Source organism: Periophthalmus magnuspinnatus, chromosome 9, assembly GCF_009829125.3.
Source record: "Periophthalmus magnuspinnatus isolate fPerMag1 chromosome 9, fPerMag1.2.pri, whole genome shotgun sequence".
Lineage (NCBI taxonomy): Eukaryota > Metazoa > Chordata > Actinopteri > Gobiiformes > Gobiidae > Periophthalmus > Periophthalmus magnuspinnatus.
The window spans coordinates 20,097,497-20,119,109 of NC_047134.1; the positions used below are offsets into that span (position 1 = coordinate 20,097,497).

Below are 21,613 nucleotides of genomic sequence, written 5' to 3' on the forward strand. Positions count from 1 at the left end.
ACAATGTAATTACTCAAACTAAAAAGTATATAGTTGAGATTTTTACTGTTGTCTTTTGTTTTGAACAGAGTTGTTGTTGTGAGGTGTCAGTAAGTACAACAGAGCTGCACGGAGTGGAGTGTGTAAAATAAGCCTGTTTACTTATAGCTAATGTCAATATCAGTATCAAAATTATTGTTAATATGTTTGCCTCCTCAGAGACCTCAGAGCGGGGGGGGGGTACTATGCATCATTCCAAAATGGGGAAAAAAGAAATGTGTTCGAATAGAAACTCATCAATATATCATCATCAATCATTACTGTATACAGTTTAGTTTTTAATTCTAATTATTTGTGTCATTTGATATTAAATGAACAGTGAATATATATATACAATTTCCTCATGTATTGTTTTTTTTTTAGTTTTTTTTTGTTTTGTTTTTTGAGCCCAAACTAAAGCATTCATTCTAGTGCATCTGTTTTCTCGCTCATTTGCTATTTCATAGTACTTTGTACAGTAGTAATGAGGCTTGGTAATTTGCTGACGCATGACTTTGGAATCTGTAGCAGCGTGCCCCACTCCCTCTCCTCTGTATAATATTCCAACAGCTAATTAACAGGTTTAGGTATTCAAAGCATGCGTTTTACATGGCTGTGCTTTGGATGGTATTTGCCTGTAGAAGATAAAACTACATGTAACCATGACCAAGGGAATAAATGCAAATAATGGATTTCCATAGACCATAAACTGTCAACATTGCATTACATTGTAAGAACTAGGACGCTACTTAAATGTCTTGTTAACTGTTAGCTTTGAGCACTTCATCGCCAGTGCATGTGTTGTGCTTTGTTGCAATTGCTTTCCAGTGACCGCTGTGGTGTTGATGTGACCTTTACCCCTTTGCAGGTTCCTCTTCAGCTCATCGAGAGTTTGGAGTGTCGAGATATGTTCCAGCTTCATGTCACCTGTAAAGACTGCAAAATTGTCAGGTACATTCAGTGCATTCAGGTACAAGCGTGCCATATTCAAACTACTGACATCCCCTTAAAGAAGACCTGTTATGCTTGTATCAGCTATTTAGCTATAATCTATGACAACCGTGGATCATTGTTACAATTTGCACATTTTAAATTGCAATATTCATCTAAACAACTTAATAAAAGAAACAAGTCAGCTGACTGGTGCCCAGTGGGAGCTGACATCGACTTGAAAGTTATCACAACAGAGTAGGTGTTGGCACCTCCGATGGATAGCTGTAGGTAATGGTAGTGGGCAGTAGATTTTTAAAAATTTGTACCAAAATAATGACAACGCAGCACTGCCGAATCCTGTGCTTCTCATAAATTAAGAAAATAAAATTAGAATGGCGTAGTACAGGGCAGTGTGTGTATGAAGGTGGCGGTGAAAATGGGGATTAATTGGCAATATGAGCTAATGACTATAACATGGTTAAAAGCTCTAAAAAGTAGATTTTGCATAATAGGTCTGCTTTAAGAGGAGAAGCCACAAAATGGGAGTTATTAATGCAACGATAGTTCTGAGTCTTTGCTGCCAGCCAGAGAATGCTGCTGAGTATCAGTATGGATATAATAGAAACCTTTGTATGACACATGACAAAAATGTGTTAAGCATTTTCATTTGTCAAATGTTTAGGCCTGAATGGCTTCCCTACACAAAAAAATAATTTAATCTATGTTATAGTTATACCTTTAATTAACATAAAATATTAAGATGGACAAAGATGACATACTACATTTAAATAAATTTAATTTTGATCATTGTTGCTTCCACCTTGGCTCAAACAACCTTACAGTAGAGACAAATCACTAATAACTGTACGAGCCTCCATGCTTGAGTGTCTAACAAAATAATAATTGCTCTTGTCAGGTGCCAGTTCACCACCTTTGAGCAGTGTCAGGAGTGGCTGAAACGTTTGAGTGCAGTAGTGCGGCCTCCAGCGCGCCTCGAAGACCTGTTTTCTTTTGCCTTTCACGCCTGGTGCATGGAGGTGTACGCTGGAGAGAAGGAGCAGCACGGGGAGCTATGCCGACCAGGTACAGCCAGCATTACCTGTGTCCTCAGGTGACCCCTATGTAGACCTGTCTCCTGGCAACTGCATCTCTCTCATCTGCTTTCAATGTCATTAATTCAGATCACTATGGGCAACCATGACCAAACCACACAGCTATTTTTAGAATATACACAGTTTATTGCCTCTTAATGCTGTATAAACTACTGCATTTTGTTATAGCTTAATTGATTCTATTCTAGTCATTTTGAAACTGTAATCACAGTAATGGCTAATGGTTTCATACATACCATGGTGCATTTTAGATATAGTGTACCACACCTGGCTGTTAAATGTGTGCTATTTTTGACCATTTATAGTACAAATGCTTGCACCTCAATATTTTCAACAATAAATCAAACAACAATCATTCACAAATAAATTAGTGTTTTGTATTTCCTGACCAGTACAATATAGAGATCATAGCTTATGCAATTGTTTGTGCCCAGGTGAACACGTGACCTCTTGGTTCAAAAACGAAGTGGAGAGGATGGGCTTCGACACTCAAAATGCCTGGAGGATATCGGACATCAACAGCAAGTTCAGGTAAAGCTAACACATGTCCCTAACAAAGTGACAACTATGACAGTGCGTATAAGAGTGGCTATGTAGAAAATTTAACTACAACAAAATATTTGTGTTATTTTCAAATGTAATGTAAACTAGCCCAAAAAGTAAAAACTCAAAGAAATAGCCAAACCTTGAAACTCCTTTTAACACTGTTAATACAGTCATAGTATTAGTTTTAAAAGTTAGCCTGACTTGTTTCTGCTCTGTGCTCAGACTTTGTCCCAGTTACCCCCAGCAGCTCCTGGTCCCGGCCTGGATTACGGACAAAGAGCTAGAGAACGTGGCTGGCTTTCGCTCCTGGAAGAGGTTTCCTGCTGTTGTGTACAGGTTTGTGTGCTACTCCCTCTGACTCGCCAGGCAACAGCAACAGTTCATCCAACCACTTATGTATTTAGTGGCCTCCTGTGGCTTTTATGTGTCTGATAGAGATCTAGACCTGCTCCTAAACTGTTAGCCTATTTAGCGGTAATTATATGCAGCTTACCTTGGCTCAGGAAATCATCATTAGCTATAATTTACTAATTTATGACTTCCTTTAGTCTTGTCCCCTGGTTTTTAATACTGTTGCTGTTTTTTTAATTTTGCTTTTCTTAAAATTGTTGGAACATACTAGTTTTAACCTCTAATTTGTTGTGATGTTTTATTTGTCACTAAACATCCAAGGTATTCAGCAAAATTACACAGACCAGATCCAAGAGTAGTTCTACTTTTAAAACCTGGATTGATAATCAAGTATAAAGTAAAAAAATCTCCTCAATTTTAAACTTTTTAAACTTTATACTACAATTTAAAATTTTGTTCCTATTTTTATTTTATTGAATTTATTGATTATAGCAAATTAATAAAGAAAAAAACCTTCACATTATAAAATCTAAATAAAAGACCTAGCAATACATTTTAGATAATATAACCAGGGTTATGAATGACTGTTGCTATTTTTGATACTTATTATTATTGAGTTGTTATTGAGTATTAGGAGCATACACCACAACACTGTCTCTCCCATAGACATCTGAGCACTGGTGCAGTGATTGCCCGCTGTGGTCAGCCCGAGGTGAGCTGGTGGGGCTGGAGGAATGCGGACGATGAACACTTGGTTCAGTCCATCGCTAAAGCCTGTGCTGTGGATGGCTCCTCAAGGAAACACCTCACCAATGGAGTCCACAGTAATGGCACCGAGCTCGGCGACACAGACTTTGGTGAGAAACTATTCACTTTAAGTCAGAAAGGAATGTTTTACTAGTTGGACTTATGCTTACTTCTTCTATATTATTGTTGGAACCAATCTTTTGAAGGTACTACAATTATGCATTATTTACTCAAGTTCTTTATCTCATCATTTTCTAGTCTTTAAAGGCTCTGTACCTGATTTTCCTGTCTAAATAGATGAAAAACATAACTAGTTCACATTTTACAGTGTTTGCAGCCAGCATCCCACTTAACCACCACAATATGATGTTGTTTCACAACTTTCAGATCAGAGCAGTGGTTTGCAGTCACCGTAAAACTAATATCATCTAGCATACTAACAGCACATTTCCTGGTTATCAAACGATAAAATGCTTTATAATTAGATGGAGATAGAACACAGCTGTCTAATTATTACCCTAAGAGCTACTTTTACAATATATCTGTACTAGGGCAAAACAAAAAAAAATTGAGTATAGCCATTTAAATTTCCACATCATACTTACAAACTAATGAGATGTCTTAATTGTTTTCTCGTGGCCAAAACAAGAAGTGCTCTGAGGCAACTGCTTTTGTTGTATTGTGCTATACAAAAGTAAATTTAATTCAAACAATGTCCTTTACTTATTGACAGTGGTAGGCTCAAGATATATTCTGCTGACAACAAAAGCTACAAGCCGCAGCTTTAGGAACTGGTTCTGCTGTTGGGTTGCAGATTTGTAGCAGACTGACTTGTGCAATGGGCTGTGTCGAGGCATGCACTCCCTATAGTTAGAGCGACTGATAAAGTCAAAAGAATATGAGGAATTTCACTGCGGGCCTGATCTGAGAGGAGCTGGAGGTGTGGCTGCTTCCTGTCACCTGAAACACGCATGACATAATTCAGCTCTCTCTCTCATATTCAAGGAAAGATTCATTTCAAGGAAAGATACTATCCATTTTGTGTTTCAGCGATAGACATTATAACTGCTAATTTAGTTATCAACAAATAGGGATTTTATGTTGTCAAATTTTAGTGCTATGATTATTGTAAGAAGAAATATTGCAATCTATTGATTATTCACAATGATTAATCATAAGAAAAGCACTTAGAGAATAGACTAAAACAGACCGTATGATTATATTATGACTATAATAATGACAATTCTCGATTAACTGAATCATCCCTACACATCAAAAACAATATTATAATGATAAAGGCACTGCAGGTGTATATGAGATATAAAGACAGATGTTTTCTGGAGACTGGTTTCTAATGTACATTGGTGATAATCTGTTGAGTATGAATGATGAGCACAAAAACAGGATACTCGCTACTTAAAAACAATAAAACCATCTTCCGTTTGGGTCATTTTGAAAAACATTACGTAGTACAGCTAATTTTGCCTTATTACTATTACATTATTGCAGAATCCTCAATGACCAACAGTACGGAGGTAGAGTCTTTGGCCATCCAGCCTCACAAATTATTGATCCTGGATGCCCGATCATACGCAGCTGCTGTGGCCAACCGCGCCAAAGGAGGAGGCTGCGAGTGCCCAGGTCTGTCCCTCTAACCAACACCGCCTAAAACTAGGTCGACATGTACTGCTCAGTTTAATGCCTCCAAATGCAATTGTTCCCTGCTAAAATTAAAAGGTTTTGTTAATTAACCTTTTGTGCTCTCTAGAGTACTATCCCAACTGTGAGGTGGTCTTCATGGGCATGGCGAACATCCACTCCATTCGCAAGAGTTTCCAGTCTCTGCGTTTCCTCTGCACCCAGATGCCTGATCCAGCAAAGTATGTTTTTTATTTTATTTTGCCCGCAGCACAGCCTTCAGCTCCTCCTTTTCCTACTCCACATAATAAAACAATTAACTGTCCCAGGCCTGGCTATATAAGCTTTTAATTAATACAAGGCTATTGTAAATACACCATTGTTTTTTTCTGCCCCATGCAGCTGGGTTTAATTTAGCCTAAGGATTGTGTGGGCTCTATTGGAGGATCTACTCCTTCCTTTACATTCATTAAATCAGCACCACTTACCGTAAACTAGCACTTACAGTAAAATTTAAGCAGCTGTTAATGTGAAATATAAAGGTGTTTAAAGGTGTGCTATGTAACTTTAGAGTTGGAGGACAGGAGATGCCACCAGGCCAAGTTACAGGTCAGATCTGTAAGAATACGTGTTTTAATGGTAAAAGCCAAAGTTAAATCTGTCAACAACTTCAAAGAATTTTTGAACAGGAATGGGGGCCTTTGACATCATCTACCCCCATCTATGACTCCATCCTCACACCCAAAGCAAACAAAGGAAACGAAGAGAACAATATAGCTAGCCATGATACCAATAGGTGTGTACTTTATATACTATTTACTATAACAAAAAACCTTATAAATACATGTTAAATAAGTTTAATGTCATACTATGAGACTTTCCAATGAAAACAATAACCTCTTCATGATGGACCCTGTCACCAGAAAAGTTATATTGTGTTAATTCAAAAACACTGTCTTAATAATCAATGACATGAATGAATAACATTATTTTTGGCAAGTTGTGACAGGAAAAGCATCTGGGCAAAAATCACCATAGCTTTTGTGTGTGTGTGTGTGTGTTTTTTTAAGTAAACCCTTTCCAAATATACTGCTGTATAAAATACAAACATTTTACATCACTACACACCCTATCAGTATCAGCCAAAGTGCAAAAATCTTATGTAGGCCTAGAGTGAAATATTAACTCCTCACCAAGACAGGTCAGCCTGTAAAAACATTATGTAACTCACTGAAGAGACACCTGCATAAACAAAACATCCTCTTCTTTAACCTACTTCTGTGTTCGTTTGATAAAGGGCTGCTCCTGCCGCTTCCACCTCACCAAAGACATGGAAACATGGGGTGGAGTTATGTCACAGTGAAGAGTGGTGGGCTGTGAATTATTCAAGCCCTGAGCATTGTGGCCATTCAAGGCTATAGACAGACTTTTTCCACTAGCGCCAGTTCTTGTTATGTTAGGCTGAGGGGGAGGGAAAATACATGTTAAAAGTGTAGAGCCATTGACGTATATGGTAGTAAAAGTGTAATGTAAGGAAGTTGATGAAATTTCATCATATTTTTACAATAATCCATCACAGCACTATCTCCCTGTGATCGCAGTGCTGTCTTACCCACAATGCAATCTAACGGTCTGTTAATGAGTAAATGTGTTAAAAGTGATGCCAAGCTTACTAATAGTGCCATAATGATGATGCTTTCAGCAGTCTACTCCAGGGCAGCTATGCCTACATTCTTTACTTTCCACCTCCACTTGTGGAAAATATGAACAACTGTGACATTGTTATAATTATAAAATTATTATTAAAAATATAATGGAGTTGCTTTATGCTAATTTGCTTTCAAATTAATTGAGCAGCAATACAGGACGACAAAAAGATATTGTATTTAGTTCTCCACTGAGCTGTGGGAACTCCTATAAGAAAGACAACAGTTACACATGTTTTTGTAACAGTTTTAATATGTATTCAAACACCACACAAATAATTTTCTCCTGCCCCGCAGCTGGCTGTCTGCCCTGGAGAGCACTAAGTGGCTGCAGCACCTGTCCCTGCTGCTGAAGGCCTCTCTGCTGGTTGTGAATGCTGTGGATAGAGACCAGAGGCCTGTCCTGGTGCACTGCTCTGATGGATGGGACCGGACTCCGCAGATTGTGGCTCTGTCCAAACTTCTGCTGGACCCATACTATCGCACCATAGAGGTAACACTTAAAACAGGAACAGATACTAGATCTCACGTTATCAGTATACAAGTGAACAACAACAACATAAAGGATGAGAGGTTGGTTTCTGTAATAGTTATAGTCACACCATTTGTAAAAATCGAGTCTGCTTTTATTGAAATACAGCAACTAAAAAGTAGAAAATCAGCAGTGGTAGGAGTAGGACTGACATTAGTGACCCCAAAGCTGATACTGGCAGTTGTAGTTATTAAAGCAGTATTATTTACTAATGATCTTCACATGAATATTTATGTTTCTTTAGGGTTTCCAGGTGCTAGTGGAGACAGAGTGGCTGGACTTTGGTCATAAGTTTGCAGATCGTTGTGGTCATGGGGAGAACTCTGAGGACCTGAACGAGCGCTGCCCAGTGTTCCTGCAGTGGTTAGACTGTGTGCACCAGCTCCAGAGGCAGTTCCCCTGCTCCTTCGAGTTCAACGAGGCTTTTCTGGTCTGTATCACACTTGCTTTCTGCATTAGGGCGCAGAAAATGTATTAATGTAAAAAGACAAGATGAATTGCAAAAATATCCTACAATAGCACAGTATTCTCCTGATTGGATCTATTGTGATTCTGTGGGGAGACTGATGCTATCATAGGAATGCCCTAACAAGACTTAAGTGGTATTACTGTCCAACAGTAATTTGTCTGTGTAGCTTTTCATATTACAATATTCCCTTGCATGTATTTAAACTAGCTAAGACATATACCTCCTGTGGCCAATTCAGTAAGAAGTTTAAAAGGGTATAGGTCTCTGTAAATGTCTAGAATATTATTGTCTCATCAAAAACATACATGGATTTGTATTTTGACTTATTCACACGTTTGTTTAACTGTTCATCTTTAGTCTGTCTACATCGCTTTTACAGTTCACAAGTCCATGTCCGTTCCACCTTGTGATGTCATGAATCGGTAATTTTTTAGTTAAAAGCTGACTTTTACCTTCTGTTTAATAGAGCTTGGCAGTCCCAGGACTGAAATTATCCAAATGATTCTAGTGAAGGTGTATGGAGTTTAAAAACACAGTGGAGCACTTTCCTGTATTACCACAAGGTGGAACAGAGTGTTTTCTGTTTGAGAGAAGAACTCAGCCTAAATATGCAGGTTTGTGTGTTAAATCTGTGTGAATAAAACTAAGCGCAACTCCAGGTATGATTTTGAACATAGATCATAAAAAGGCACAATATGGGCCCTTTAATATATATGTTATGGCTTCTCAAACCCCACTCTTTATATAGTGGGGTTTATATTCCTGTAGGTTGGAAAAATAACCTCTAAATGATACAGTCAAGAACAGAAAATTACAGATCCGAGCCCCTCTTAAATCACACTGATGAGTAGTATTATAGATTTTCCATAGGTGCTGGGCTGTGTGCTCAGGCCTGTACATGTCTGTGTTGTGGTTACAGGTCAAACTGGTGCAGCACTCGTATTCCTGCCTGTTTGGGACCTTCCTATGTAACAGCGGCAAAGAGCGTGAGGATCGCCACGTCCAGGAGAGGACCTGCTCCATCTGGTCCCTCCTGAGGCCAGCCAATCGCACTCTCCGGAACATGCTCTACTCCTCACACTCCGAAACTGTACGTGCAACTAAGGGATAGTCTTTGGTGCAATAAAGTTTGACTATTTTGGACTTTATTGGACAGAACTGTGGAGTGTGAAGTGTTGGTGAAGAGTGGGAAGAGACAATCAGCAAATTGTTGCAGCAGGATATCAATTTTTGCCATCCAGCTGAAGTCCATAGTGCAGCCACAGAAATTACTTGCCTTGTTGCTCATTTGCATATTAAAATACTCCTAAAACATATAGGCCAAAAGGGCATGGAATTGGAATAAACTGTATACATAAAATAAGACTTGGCATTTGATACACAACAGTTGAATTGCAAAAAGAAAGACTAACAAAAGATAAAAAATCTAAGTTCAGTACTCTTCAAGAAAGCTGCCCATGCGTTATAATGGCCAAGACAGACAAACTTCTCTCAAACTCAAATGATTTTATACTTTCCACTGAACTACAAAACCAACTGTCAGAAATCAGTCTTATATATCAATATATATAAATTATATCATGTGTATTCATGTGTTTTAGAGTGATTAAAACCTAGCACTGTTGCCAGAATAGAATCTAGCTTTTGAATAGTTAAAAATCCTGAAATGACGCTTATAAACAGGAAGTTGAAACCTATAAATAAAGGAGATATGTTGTTTTAAATCAAAGGAGAAAGACAAACCCTGGGGTAATATATAATCCTAGTATCTTTGTAGATTTGCCGTTACTAATTATTGTCTTGGCTTGATTTGCAACCCTTGCACCATCCACCAACACACTGCGGTGTCTCTGTTATTGTGTTAGCGTGCCTATGTGGGGCGTGGGCATCATCTGGTCTCAATCCACTGTCAAAGCAATGCATTATTTATGTGGAATTTATTATGGGACAATATGTGTCTCAATTTGAAATCCTTTGTTTTAATGTAATTGCATAACGGAATGACAATAACTTAAAAACATTCATTATGAGCCCTAAAATTGCAGATGTTGGTTAAATACAACATTACTAAAGAGATATACTAGTATTTAGTACTTATTCGCTACACAGGGTAGCTCAGATTGTTCTACTTTGGCAAGCAGTACCAATGACATGTGTTAGGTGAGGGCGAAGAAATGTATGTAAACACTACATTTTGTCATTTTATGGTTAAAAAAGCACTCCCCCATAGAGATATGTAAAGGGACCATTTTGAAATTCATTGTTACATTGGTGTTTTTTTGCTCCTAGACCTAGTCTGTCCTCCATTTGAAATAAAAATGAACATGTACTCCCAATATTATGACAGACTCTATTTAGGTTGTTACGATATGTTGTGTGACCTCCTCTTGTTGTCCCAGGTGCTGCACCCAGTGTGTCATGTCCGAAACCTGATGCTGTGGACGGCCGTGTACCTGCCCAGCTCGTCCCCCACCACCCCCTCAGACGACTCCTGTGCCCCTTATCCTGTGCCAGGATCCAATGGGGAGGAGGCACTTCTGGGCAGGTAAGGAAAAGAACCCCCTGTGGACCAGAGTTCTGCAGTGTCTTTGGCTTGGTCAGACCAGAGTCTGAGATGATAAATGATATTTTTAGATCCATGATTATTTTTTACTGTTTTCATTTTCACTATAAAGACATGGCATGTGATTGATGTGATTGACAAAACATGTTGTCAGTGCCACATTTAATTATAGTCTCTGTCATTTTGACTGAATATCTATTATGATGTTTTATCTCTTCTCAGGCGCACAAAGACTCGCTCATTTGATAACCTCCCAAGTGCATGTGAGATGGGCAGCCCTCTGCCCCCTAACAGACGCTCCAGTGACCCCAGTCTGAATGAGAAGTGGCAGGACCACAGGCGCTCCCTGGAACTCATGGCTGTGGGCCCTGAGGGAGGGGCGGGGCCAGACCAGGAGACAATTTCCAATGGAGTGGGGCTGTACTCGGACACAGTGGACTCTGAGAGGGACGACAGCCCACAACCCTACCCTGTGGAAGGCCCCTCCTGTAACAAAGGGGACGAGAAGGCAGAGCTGTCAGTGGCTGTTAGTGAGGGTCAGATGGAGAACATTCTACAGGAGGCCACAAAAGAAGAGGCGGGGTCAGATCCCAGAGAGGATGTCTCTGATGTTAATCAAACCCCTAACCAGGAAGTGACCTCAGAGACACCTGCAGAGGTCCAGCCTGAGCTTAATGTGAACAGGACCAAAGAGGTGGTCACTAATGGACACTCACCCCAAAATGGCATCTTGTCTGAGGAGGAGGATGAGGAGCACTGCCCCGGGACAGACCCAGAAGTGGCCCTGGTGGCTCGAGACCTGGTGAAGAGGGTGGTGGAGCGTGTGGAGCGGGAGTCTGCAGCTGATTTAGGTGATCCAGAGGACCCAACAAAGACTGTGAATGGCTTTAGCAACACGACGTCTGAGGAACAGCACTGCCACAGCTCTGACACAGAGGGTGCTGTAGAGCTTAACAAGAGAGCCTCTCTGATGGAGAGCTCCACAGAGACTTTGACAGAGGAAGCAAACGGCCGTCTGGAGTCGCTCTGTCCTGCCCGAGTGTCCTGCTCCAGGCGGGAACAGGAGGCGGAGCATGGCTTCAGGACTTTAAATGGGGGGGCTAAGCGCCCCTCTGTCAGTGCCTTCCAGTGTGTGACCAGCGACCCCCGCAATGGCCTCTGTAATGGAGAGAGTTCAGAGGGAGAGGTGTGTGCGGCTTCCCACTGGACCAAAGGGAGCGGTGATCGCGCCCCCTTGAGTCGTCAGGTGTCAGTGGCCAGCTGTAGCTCCCTGACCCTCCCTGCACGGGGTGTCCCACACCGTTGCTGCCACACAGGGGCAGGGCGGGTGGCCACCAGCCCCGAGCAGCCGTCCCGGAGCCACCTAGATGATGATGGGCTGACGCTACACACAGATGCCATCCAGCAGCGGCTCAGGCAGATTGAGGCCGGCCACCAGCTGGAGGTGGAGACACTGAAGAAACAGGTCCAGGAGCTGTGGTCCCGACTGGAAAACCAACAGCACCTGGGCTTGCACCGGACCAACGGGGACCTGGGCGACGAACTGGTAAGACTTGCTTTGAGCTACTTTGACCTGCAGTTTATAGGATGTATGTGTATGGTGCTAATACTTGTATTATAATACTGTTTGACAGACCTCGATGACGGACTCAGAGTTCAATCTGGACCCCAACTGTCTGTCCCGTTGCAGCACAGAGCTTTTCTCTGAGGCCAGCTGGGAGCAGGTAGACAAGCAGGACACTGAGGTGAGCACCCCTTACAGTCTAGCCCAGGGGTGGCGAACAAGTTAGGTACAAAGAGCCAAAATTTTCAACCGTAAGACTCAAAGAGCCACACGACGCACTGACCTGACCAAGCATTGTACTTCTGTTCATTTCAAGATAAGTGTCCACTCTCAACACACACATCAACTGCAGCTTAGCCAGAGTTAACACAGCACCTACCCAGACTTCCCCCCCCCCCACATACACACATAAACACACACACGCATCTCTTCCTCTCTCTCTTTCTCTCACTCTGTCAAACACACACACACACACACACTTGCTCTTTATCTTCATCTCTGTCTCTCTCTGACACACACAACTACTGAACACACTTCAGAAACACATGTAGGGCCTGTATATTGTAAACTGACGGAATATTTTTAGTTTATTTTTTCAATTATTTTAAGCTATTTATATATTATCTTGTTTTATTGCATGTACCATTATCCTTCTGTTCTTTAATTGTGCGGTGCAATACTGGAATTTCCCCACTGTGGGACTAATAAAGGCTTATCTTATCTTATTAAAATATTAACACAAGCATAAATCAGGTGTTATTTCCAAACCACATCACAGATTTTCTTACCTTGTTGGAGTGATGGGATGATAATCTCAGTGGGATTTTTTTATTATCTGGAGCCAAAGTTTCAGTTACATCCACAAAACACTGTTTTAAAAACTCTCCTTTGTTGTACGTTTTTTTAGCACGGGCAATCTTCCACGCCATTTTATAGGATGCAAGTGTCACAGTTTCTCCATGCTTGTTCAATTGCTGAAACATTTGAGACTGTCTTTTTACCTGGCTTTTCAAGGTGCTCAGTTTGTGCTTGCGTAGTTCAGAACCTTTGGGGAATTCCTCGTCCATATTAGCATGGAGAGAGCTAAAATGAGGCTAAAGATTTGAAGCCTTGAAATGTGATATTGTAGTATTGCAGATTAAACAGAGTGATTTGCCATTCCGTTCAAGAAAAAAGTAAGCATCTTCCCATTCTTCCAGAAATGAGCTGTGTTCATCCTCATATTTTCATTTAGTTTTGCATTTTGCCATTTTGCCAACGAGGGCAACAGTCTGCACGCAGATGAAATGTTTACTTATTTTCCCGGCATTAGACGTAACCCGCGCAGATGACGAGCGGTCACGTGTCAGACGCAGCGAAAAAAAAAGCTGATAAATCAGTTTTTATATATTGTTTATTATTTGTTTTAATAAGCCCTGGTAGATTTGAATGTGTCTTAAGAGAGAAAAAAATAAGTGAAACATGAGACAATGCAAAGAGCCGCAATATATAGAAAATATTATACGAGGCAAAGAGCCACATTCCTATTGGCAGAGAGCCGCGTGTTCGCCACCCCTGGTCTAGCCACTGTTCAAACACACACAGCAGACTTAATCCTTGGTCTGTGCTTACAGGTGACCCGCTGGTACCCGGACCATTTAGCAGCGCAGTGTTACGGCTGTGAGAGCAGGTTCTGGCTTGCCACCAGGAAACACCACTGCAGGTACAGTCACCACACAGTCCATCTCAACAAGGATTCTATTTAAATACACTCCTAAGAACATGACTTCCAACATTACTACCCAAACATTTTTATGTAGCTGTGTGTTTTAAGTCAAGTCCTTGTGTCCATTCAGTGTCTTCACTGTAGTCTTTAGCTGTTTGGAGTTAGCTGTAACCTGCTGTGTGCCCCTCTCCTCCACAGCGACAGGGAGAGAGTCCAGGAGGTCTGGTGAGAGATTCGGCTCCTATCCGCCCCCCTAACCCAGTGTGCCTCTGTCGTCCCTGCCCATCAGATTTGCTTTGACTCACTTTTATCTCTGTAGTTGTGTTTTTGAATAGTTTGAACTGGCTGTGATCATGCGCTTTGTTGATTGGAGAAATGTGATTGACTGAAAATAGTAGTTTTACCCAAATTCCGCTTTCATACTTTTCATCTGTATCATTGCAGCCCTGTTGACTCCTAGTATTAACAATGCAATAAAAAAATCACAATTTGAACTTCATTTACAAAGTATGCTCTGACTAGCTAACAAATTTGTCTAATAATGAAAGCAAGTTTGGATCTTCTGTTGGTAATTATAAATTGTGTGCAGGCATTTTAGGATGATTGATTTGATTTGTCAGGTTATTTTATTCACTGGGATGGGAGGTTTATAGTAAGCACTTACTGGTGGTTAGTGGTTAGTGTTTGGCCATAAACAAAAAGGTAAAAAGTGGTGAATGATTAAGTGTTGGTTTGCTAATTGACTGGCATGTTCTTGTGACTTCCATGGCAGCTGTTACAGAAATGGATTTTAAGTGTATGCAATGATCAATAGTTAAGTAAAAAGAAATATTGTTGAGAAATATGGTTGTGTATTCCTTCCTTTCAAGTTATGGAAGGGTTTAGTTTTATGTGGGAATTATAATGGGACAGATTTGAATGTTGTTTCAAGATAGATGAAGATGGTGCTGCATTATATATCCATGGTTGGTTCCTATTAATCCCAAGAGTGTCAGAGCAGCATGCTGCCCCACAGCGCCCTCTGTCTCCCATCCCAGCAGCAGCAGCATGGCCCTCGGTTTGTTGTGTGCGTTTTTTGTTGTGTTTTTTTTTGGCTGAATTAAACCAACACAGAGCATGGCCTTAACATAGCAGCATGAGGACACATTTGTGTGGAAATGACTCAAGTCTCCAGTTTATTGTATTTTCAGTGGCTTTTCAAATTATTTGCCATCTGTAGTGCACCCATTCAGGAGAAAGGAGTCTACCATTCAGTGTATTAAGTGAATAAAAATGTAGTAAGATAATAAGATACTGCTACAGGTTCTAATTATTTCTTTCAGTTTAATTGTGGTTCTGCATAGACAAGATTGAAATATCTTTTTTTTAAATCTGCTAGCCTCAAGGTTTAAAGCTGCTGAATGAAGCATGGTGTTAAACTTCTCAGTCTCCATGGAGACAAGTTGACTTCACCAGGGCAAGTTACAGGCCAGATCTGTGCAGTGACCCTGCTCGCAGTAAAATGAGCAATAAAGTTCTCTGGTAATGAAATCAATGCAAGATGGAGAGGTTTAACGTCATAGTGTGGAACATCCCAGACTAAGCAATCACGTCTCTAGGGAAACAGATGGTGTACCCACCACCAAAAAGTCACAGAGTAGTACACGTTTAAAGTTAACCAAGTATGGAAACAATTGTATCTAGACACATCTGATAGTATGAATGTGAACTAATTTCTAAATGGACCCCAGGACTTCCAGCTGACCCTTGGATGTAGCTAAAGGGGATCCAAATAAACAAACAAATCAACGCGCCTCTTGTCTCTTGCAGGAACTGCGGTAATGTGTTCTGCGCCAGCTGCTGCGACCAGAAGATCCCGGTGCCAAGTCAGCAGCTGTTCGAGCCCACCCGAGTCTGCAAAACCTGCTACGGCAACCTACAGCTAGGCCCGGCCCCCAGAGATCTCGACCTGGACACGCCCATCGCGGCTAGCTCCAACTGAGGACTCCATCGTGAAACCTAGAATGTCCCATGAACTCAAAAAAACAAACAAACAAAAAAAACGTGTGCTGCGAAAATAAAACTTGAATGTGTAAATAGAGGCTTATATTTTGGAGCGCTGAACGGTGGCGGGACGGTGCCTTGGAGCAGGAGGAGGTCGAACACTGTGCTGCTGCTGTAGTACTGAAACATTTCATCTTTGAGCAATCCAAAAAAAACACGATTGCCCAATCAGCTGCCAGAGTCATACAGAGGAAAAAGCCTATTGGTCAGTTCACCCAAATGAGGAAAGCACAGTAGACTTGAATCAGCATTTCAAGGTATAAAATAGCACTATATAAAAAAAGAAGTTTGGGTCAGTAATATTACCTGTGTCATTGTCTATGCAGATGTTGCTATTGGCTTTTGATTCAAAGTGTATGTTGTTGAATTAATAAGTTGTCAAAAAGATCAAATTGTCAAAAAATATACCCCCTGTTGAAGTATATTTCTAAGCATTTAAATATATTTAATTATAGGATTTTGATGTTTTGACTTGAAAAGTCTCCTGGTCAGAGGTATTTATTGGATAAACAACCTTTAAGAACCTAAGTTATTATGTTGAATATTGAATTAAAATTGTGAATTGTGATTGTGAAGCACTTGACCATTTGGGTGAACTGATTCATGAATTTGAGGTTAAAAAAAATAAATTCTGAGAAAAAGTCACTTATATTTTAGAGACCAGCTGAGAGTCAATGGTCAGTGACCCACTGAAATTTTGGCTTGTCCTCACATTTCCCCTTCATTCAAACCAACCCTTTTGGATTTACCCAGCAGGCACTGGGAGCTGAACAACTCGCTCGTGTTTCAGTTCATTAGGAAATCACAATTGGGTCTACAATTTTTTTTTTTTTTTTCACTATGTAAAAACATATGGCTACTTAAACTATCAAGTAGACTACAGCCAACACGTAAAGAATAATTTCACAATAAATAAGAACAATATCCCTAAATTGGAAGAAATAGGCTGTAGTGACATTATTGTCCAAATTGTATTCTTAATTGTTTCAAATAAGATTACTGGCTTATTCTTGCATCAAAATGACTAAATGCGAAGCCAAGTGATCTGTGACCTCACTTGTGATCTCCCCTCTTATTGGCTGAATCGCGGTGCAGGGCGCCAACTGCAGAAAGGGCTTTACTCTTGGCGTATTTTTTTCTGCAAAAGTCTGTTAATGTTTCCAAAAAATACCATGATTCACTTCCAGCACTTCTGCCCCTGGCGTGCGTTCATTGACCTCCTCGCACACCCCTAGCTCTCTTTTTTTGTAAAATAAATGATAAAAATAATATATTCAGATACCTATATAGCATTTAAGAAAGTGTATAGAATCCTTCAATAGTGGCTCACAAATTTAGTCACCAAAAAGTTTTGTTTTTTTAATTTCTGTTTTCTTAAGTTGTTATTGCAGAAGATACTATATATATTTTGCGACCTGTTGAAAATTACAGATGTTTTTGTTTTTTTAATAGAGACACAGGGTGTTTCCTGTTTTGATGCTGCAGTGGTTTGTCCCTTCGAAATGCGATCCTTACTTTGACGATTTTATTTATTGAAGTTTTCATTTTTGAATGGCTGTTTTGAAAAAAACATTTTGAAAAAAATCCAGACAATTCATTGCCACAAGATAATCAGTGTTTACTACAAAGAGGAAAATATTTAAACAAAACTGCTGGGTCCAAATGACAGCGCCCGGTGACGCTAAAGTTTAGTCAAAATGAGAGAAAAGTGGAAAAGCTATGCACTGACAAAAGCATAACACAAGCATCACTAATTTTTTACATTCATAACAAGCCCCTTCAGATGCACTTCAAGCTCTACCTCTGTCTGCAAATGATCATAGCAATACATTTTGTCACCACTTATATTCTAAATATTATGTTACAATGGCAAATGGAAGAATTTTTTGCAGTAAGGTGTATTTAGGAACTACAAAAAATATCACGACTACGGCTTAATCTTGCTGTTGGCGTGTAGTATAAAAAAAAAGTCTAAATCTATATTATGGTTTACACTAAATTATTATGAACAAAATATGACTATTGAATACAAGTATGTAATCCCTTAATCTATTGATTTGAATACATACAAATGATAAAATAATTATCTTTTCTAAGCAAATTTTCCCAAAGCAATGCATAAATCAGACTGCATTTTGTGCATGGCTAAGAGCTACTTTCAACTCTCATAAACTAACCTCGATACAGTAAAATTGCAATTATGTTTTGTCATGATTTCAACCATTTTAATGTAAAGATGAGCAATGTTTGTTTTTTGTTTTTTTTCCACTTGTATACCTCTTGAAAGATAAGAGTGATGCCACAAAAACCAAAGCCAAGTGTAAAACTGTCCTAACATGATAATTTCTTTAAAATGTTTTCTTTCATTTAAGTAAATCCTCACTCGCTCCTGTCAAAAATCCATAATGTGAACTATCATTTTGCACGAGAAAAGACACTGCCACTGATTACATTCATCTCATATATTTCAATTACGTTTGGTGCTGTTTATGCAGTGTTTCAGCAGAGGGCGCTGTTGTTTTAGCTAAAGACCACAAATTAACCATTCTCTTGAGTTATTTTCCTCCAAAATCAGCTCTTTTATTATTGTTATTTTGTTTCTTTTTTTTTTTTTTTTTTTTTTTTTCCTCCACGCTTCCTGACGCGTCTCTGCATTTTATGGCCCAGTATAAACGTGCGCTTTGAATCATGTGCTCAAGTCTGAAAGCATTTGAACTGGCGCGGGAGGTTTGCGTCTCATCCGGATATTTGGAGACTGGTGCCAAGCTGTTTTCTTTACGAGTATCCCTCTCTTTAAGGGATCACACGTGCTTGTTGTGGTTGGTTTCAATTCCTCCAAATCGTCTTTCTCCCTTTTGGTTTTCCTTCCGTTTTGAGTCAAGCACTTTCCACCTCCTCGCGTCTGCAGAGGAGTGTGTAGCTGTACATAGCGACTCCTGTAACAAGTGCTCCTTGTTCGGTCTGAATATTTTGTTCTGTTGGATTTACTTTAAAGAACATTACATTGTTGTAGATTTAAAGGAGAAATAAAATAGATGAACTTGTGAAAGTGTACTGTGTTCATTAATGTCTATAGTGGCCCGCCTGCAGTACTTCCTATGGCCACTGGGGGGTTGTTGATGAGGAAAACTACAATTTACAGATTTACAATTTACTAAAGCAAGTAAGATTTAGTGACTTTACTGATGCACATATATTTTAAAGGTACATTGCGTAACTTTTCTGATGGGGTGATGGCTACCTGCCTGTCTCAATAGAGATTTAATTATGTCATTAGAATCTATCTCCATGGAAGTGAGGATGTTTAAGTGATGACTTGTAAATAAAAGTTAAATCAATATAATGCCAAGTACCCACAGGACTGGTGCAACAGTGTGCAGTGAGTAGAGGGGCTGTGGTCTGCCACCACAAATGTCTCAAACAACACACAGACACTTCACCATTTTAATAGCGTTTAATGCATGTACTGAGATACAGGTCTAAAAATCAAGAATATTTTTTATTACTCAACATCGATGCTTAGTAATCGTAAATGCAAATCCAAGTGAATAATACAACAGAACAACCAAGAGTAAAGAAGGTGGGCTGAGAAGTGCTGCTCTACATTGGTCATGCTCACGGTGGGACGGCCCAAAGAGGAGAGAAACATGGAGCCTCCAACGGACACCACACACAGGTATTTCACTGCACACGGACGGGACACGTACGCACCATCAGCACCATCAGCACCATCAGCAGCAGCAGCAGAGAGAGAGCAGTTCCAGCCCCACGTGGGAGGGAAGTCCAACACGCAGATCTGCAACCACTCTTAGGTTTGCCCGAATAACACAAGGAACACTTGGAGCATAAACATTGCTTAAAACATTGCTTTTTTGTTTTTACAAAGTTATGGCTAGACAAGGAGTGCCACAGGGTTCCTGCATGTGGCTCAAAAGACAGAAAGAGAGCTATATTGTTTAATTTAGACTGGAAGAATAGAAATCCAGTGTTTAGTACTACTACTACTACTACTACTAGTACTACTATCACTACTACTACTACTACTGATAATGATGATAATAATAATAATAATAATAATAATAATAATAATAATAATAATAATAATAATAATAATAATAATAATACCTAAAATCTATATGGAGCTTTTTAGTAGTATTTGCCAAAAAGTTTAGTTACTTTGTTTTTATTAATTTGTGCTAATGTAACTGAGAGTTTAAAGGTAAATGAGTGTTTGTTCCCTAGTTTTGACCCTAGTTATTTTTATCAAATAGGTTACATAAGTCTTAAATAAACTGGTTTCCAGATTTTAGAATGTCCCCATACTCATATGAACGTCATCATTTTCACTAGACCCAAGAACTCTCTGAATTACAACAAAAATCAGCATTTAACAATATTAATTTTATGTGCAACTTCCCCATATGTATTAAATATTATTGGCCTATAGAATGTTGTGATGTAATCTGAAAAGCAGCAATAGCTATAAGGGGGATCCAGAAAAAGGTGGATTGATTTAAACATATAGAATCAAGCTGGTTTATTAATGTAATGTCAAGATTATGATATTACTCCACCTAAAATAACAGGACCAGAAACTATATGGCACAATTTAATGTAGGTGACACTATAATTACCCTCTCAATTGTAAAATGAGCACTTAAATAATTGTCATGAGATAAGAGTATGCAGGAACCCTGTGTCAGTATAAAGCGATATAGCAGGTTTATATCAAAGGCTTTTCAGTGGAGAGGACCAAACATCTGATCCAAAGACAAGACTGGCTCTGTTCAAATCCAATCTCTTTGTGCAAAATGCCGCATCTTACTCTATATATGTCATGATGTCAGTTTCCCTGTCCTCCCGTGCTCTCTCCCCCTCCCCTACCTGTGTGTCTGGAGCTGGGTGGAGTGCCTGACTCCTCCCGTGCACACCTGGGGTGCATCAGCCTAATCACCACCACCTGCTGCTGAGTACAAGAAGGCTTGGCAGTCTACACTCGGTGCCAGACCGTCCGCGTGTAAAACGTGAATGTTTCTTGCTAAGCTTTGTTATATGGTACTTTCCGGCAAATGCTCATTTGGATTTATGCACCCTCCAGATTCCTGCCTCTACTCGCCCAGCTCCTGCCGCCACGTTCCAGTCCCGGTATCGCTTCCAGCTCGTCTTGTCTCCTGCTCGTCTCGTCTCCTGCTCGTCTCGTCTCCTGCTCGTCTCGTCTCCTGCTCGTCTCGTCTCCTGTCCGGTCCTGGTCTCTGGTTTGTCACCCGCTCCCCGCTCTGGTCTTCGTCTGATCCGCCTGCCCTGGTACCGCACCTGCTTCTATCCCCGTCCTGGTCCTGTCCTGCCCGCCTCTACCTGCACCGCACCCGCCTGACCCGTCTCCCGCTCCCCGGTTCCTGTACCTGCTCTTGTGACCTGTTTAAAGACTGCATTTTCACCGCTGTAAATAAACACTGTTAAAACTGCTCTGGTCTGCATCCTTTGGTCCTATCCGCACCGTTACGACAGAACGGTCTGGCCACTATGGACCAAGCAGGCTCAGATCCGGACCAGACGCGCCGCCTCACGCACTCTCACCCCGAGGCGGTGCTGGGTCAGCATGAACAATCCATTCGAACTCTATTGGAGCTAAATCAGACATTGTCCCAGCAGGTGGCACAGCTTAACCACCAGGTGGCCGCGCTCC

The 21,613-nt window shown here is 40.4% G+C and overlaps 1 protein-coding gene across 2 annotated transcripts in view; it reads left to right on the top strand.

Moving 5' to 3' along the window:
• Positions 1–18,976, top strand: part of mtmr3 (myotubularin related protein 3) — a 39,043-nt gene extending 20,067 nt beyond the window's left edge. Inside the window, exons 6-21 of one of the 2 annotated variants that reach the window (XM_033972332.2) lie at positions 887–969; positions 1,868–2,034; positions 2,498–2,594; positions 2,832–2,945; positions 3,627–3,817; positions 5,217–5,348; positions 5,476–5,587; positions 7,349–7,544; positions 7,828–8,013; positions 8,972–9,142; positions 10,452–10,597; positions 10,838–12,161; positions 12,250–12,360; positions 13,793–13,881; positions 14,083–14,109; positions 15,694–18,976. In XM_033972332.2, the coding sequence (XP_033828223.1) occupies positions 887–969; positions 1,868–2,034; positions 2,498–2,594; positions 2,832–2,945; positions 3,627–3,817; positions 5,217–5,348; positions 5,476–5,587; positions 7,349–7,544; positions 7,828–8,013; positions 8,972–9,142; positions 10,452–10,597; positions 10,838–12,161; positions 12,250–12,360; positions 13,793–13,881; positions 14,083–14,109; positions 15,694–15,865 (3,318 nt within the window). In that variant the 3' untranslated portion in view covers positions 15,866–18,976. The remainder of the gene's footprint in view (positions 1–886; positions 970–1,867; positions 2,035–2,497; positions 2,595–2,831; positions 2,946–3,626; positions 3,818–5,216; positions 5,349–5,475; positions 5,588–7,348; positions 7,545–7,827; positions 8,014–8,971; positions 9,143–10,451; positions 10,598–10,837; positions 12,162–12,249; positions 12,361–13,792; positions 13,882–14,082; positions 14,110–15,693) is intronic. The other variant, XM_033972333.2, reaches the window with a different exon arrangement.
• Positions 18,977–21,613: the final 2,637 nt, after the last annotated feature.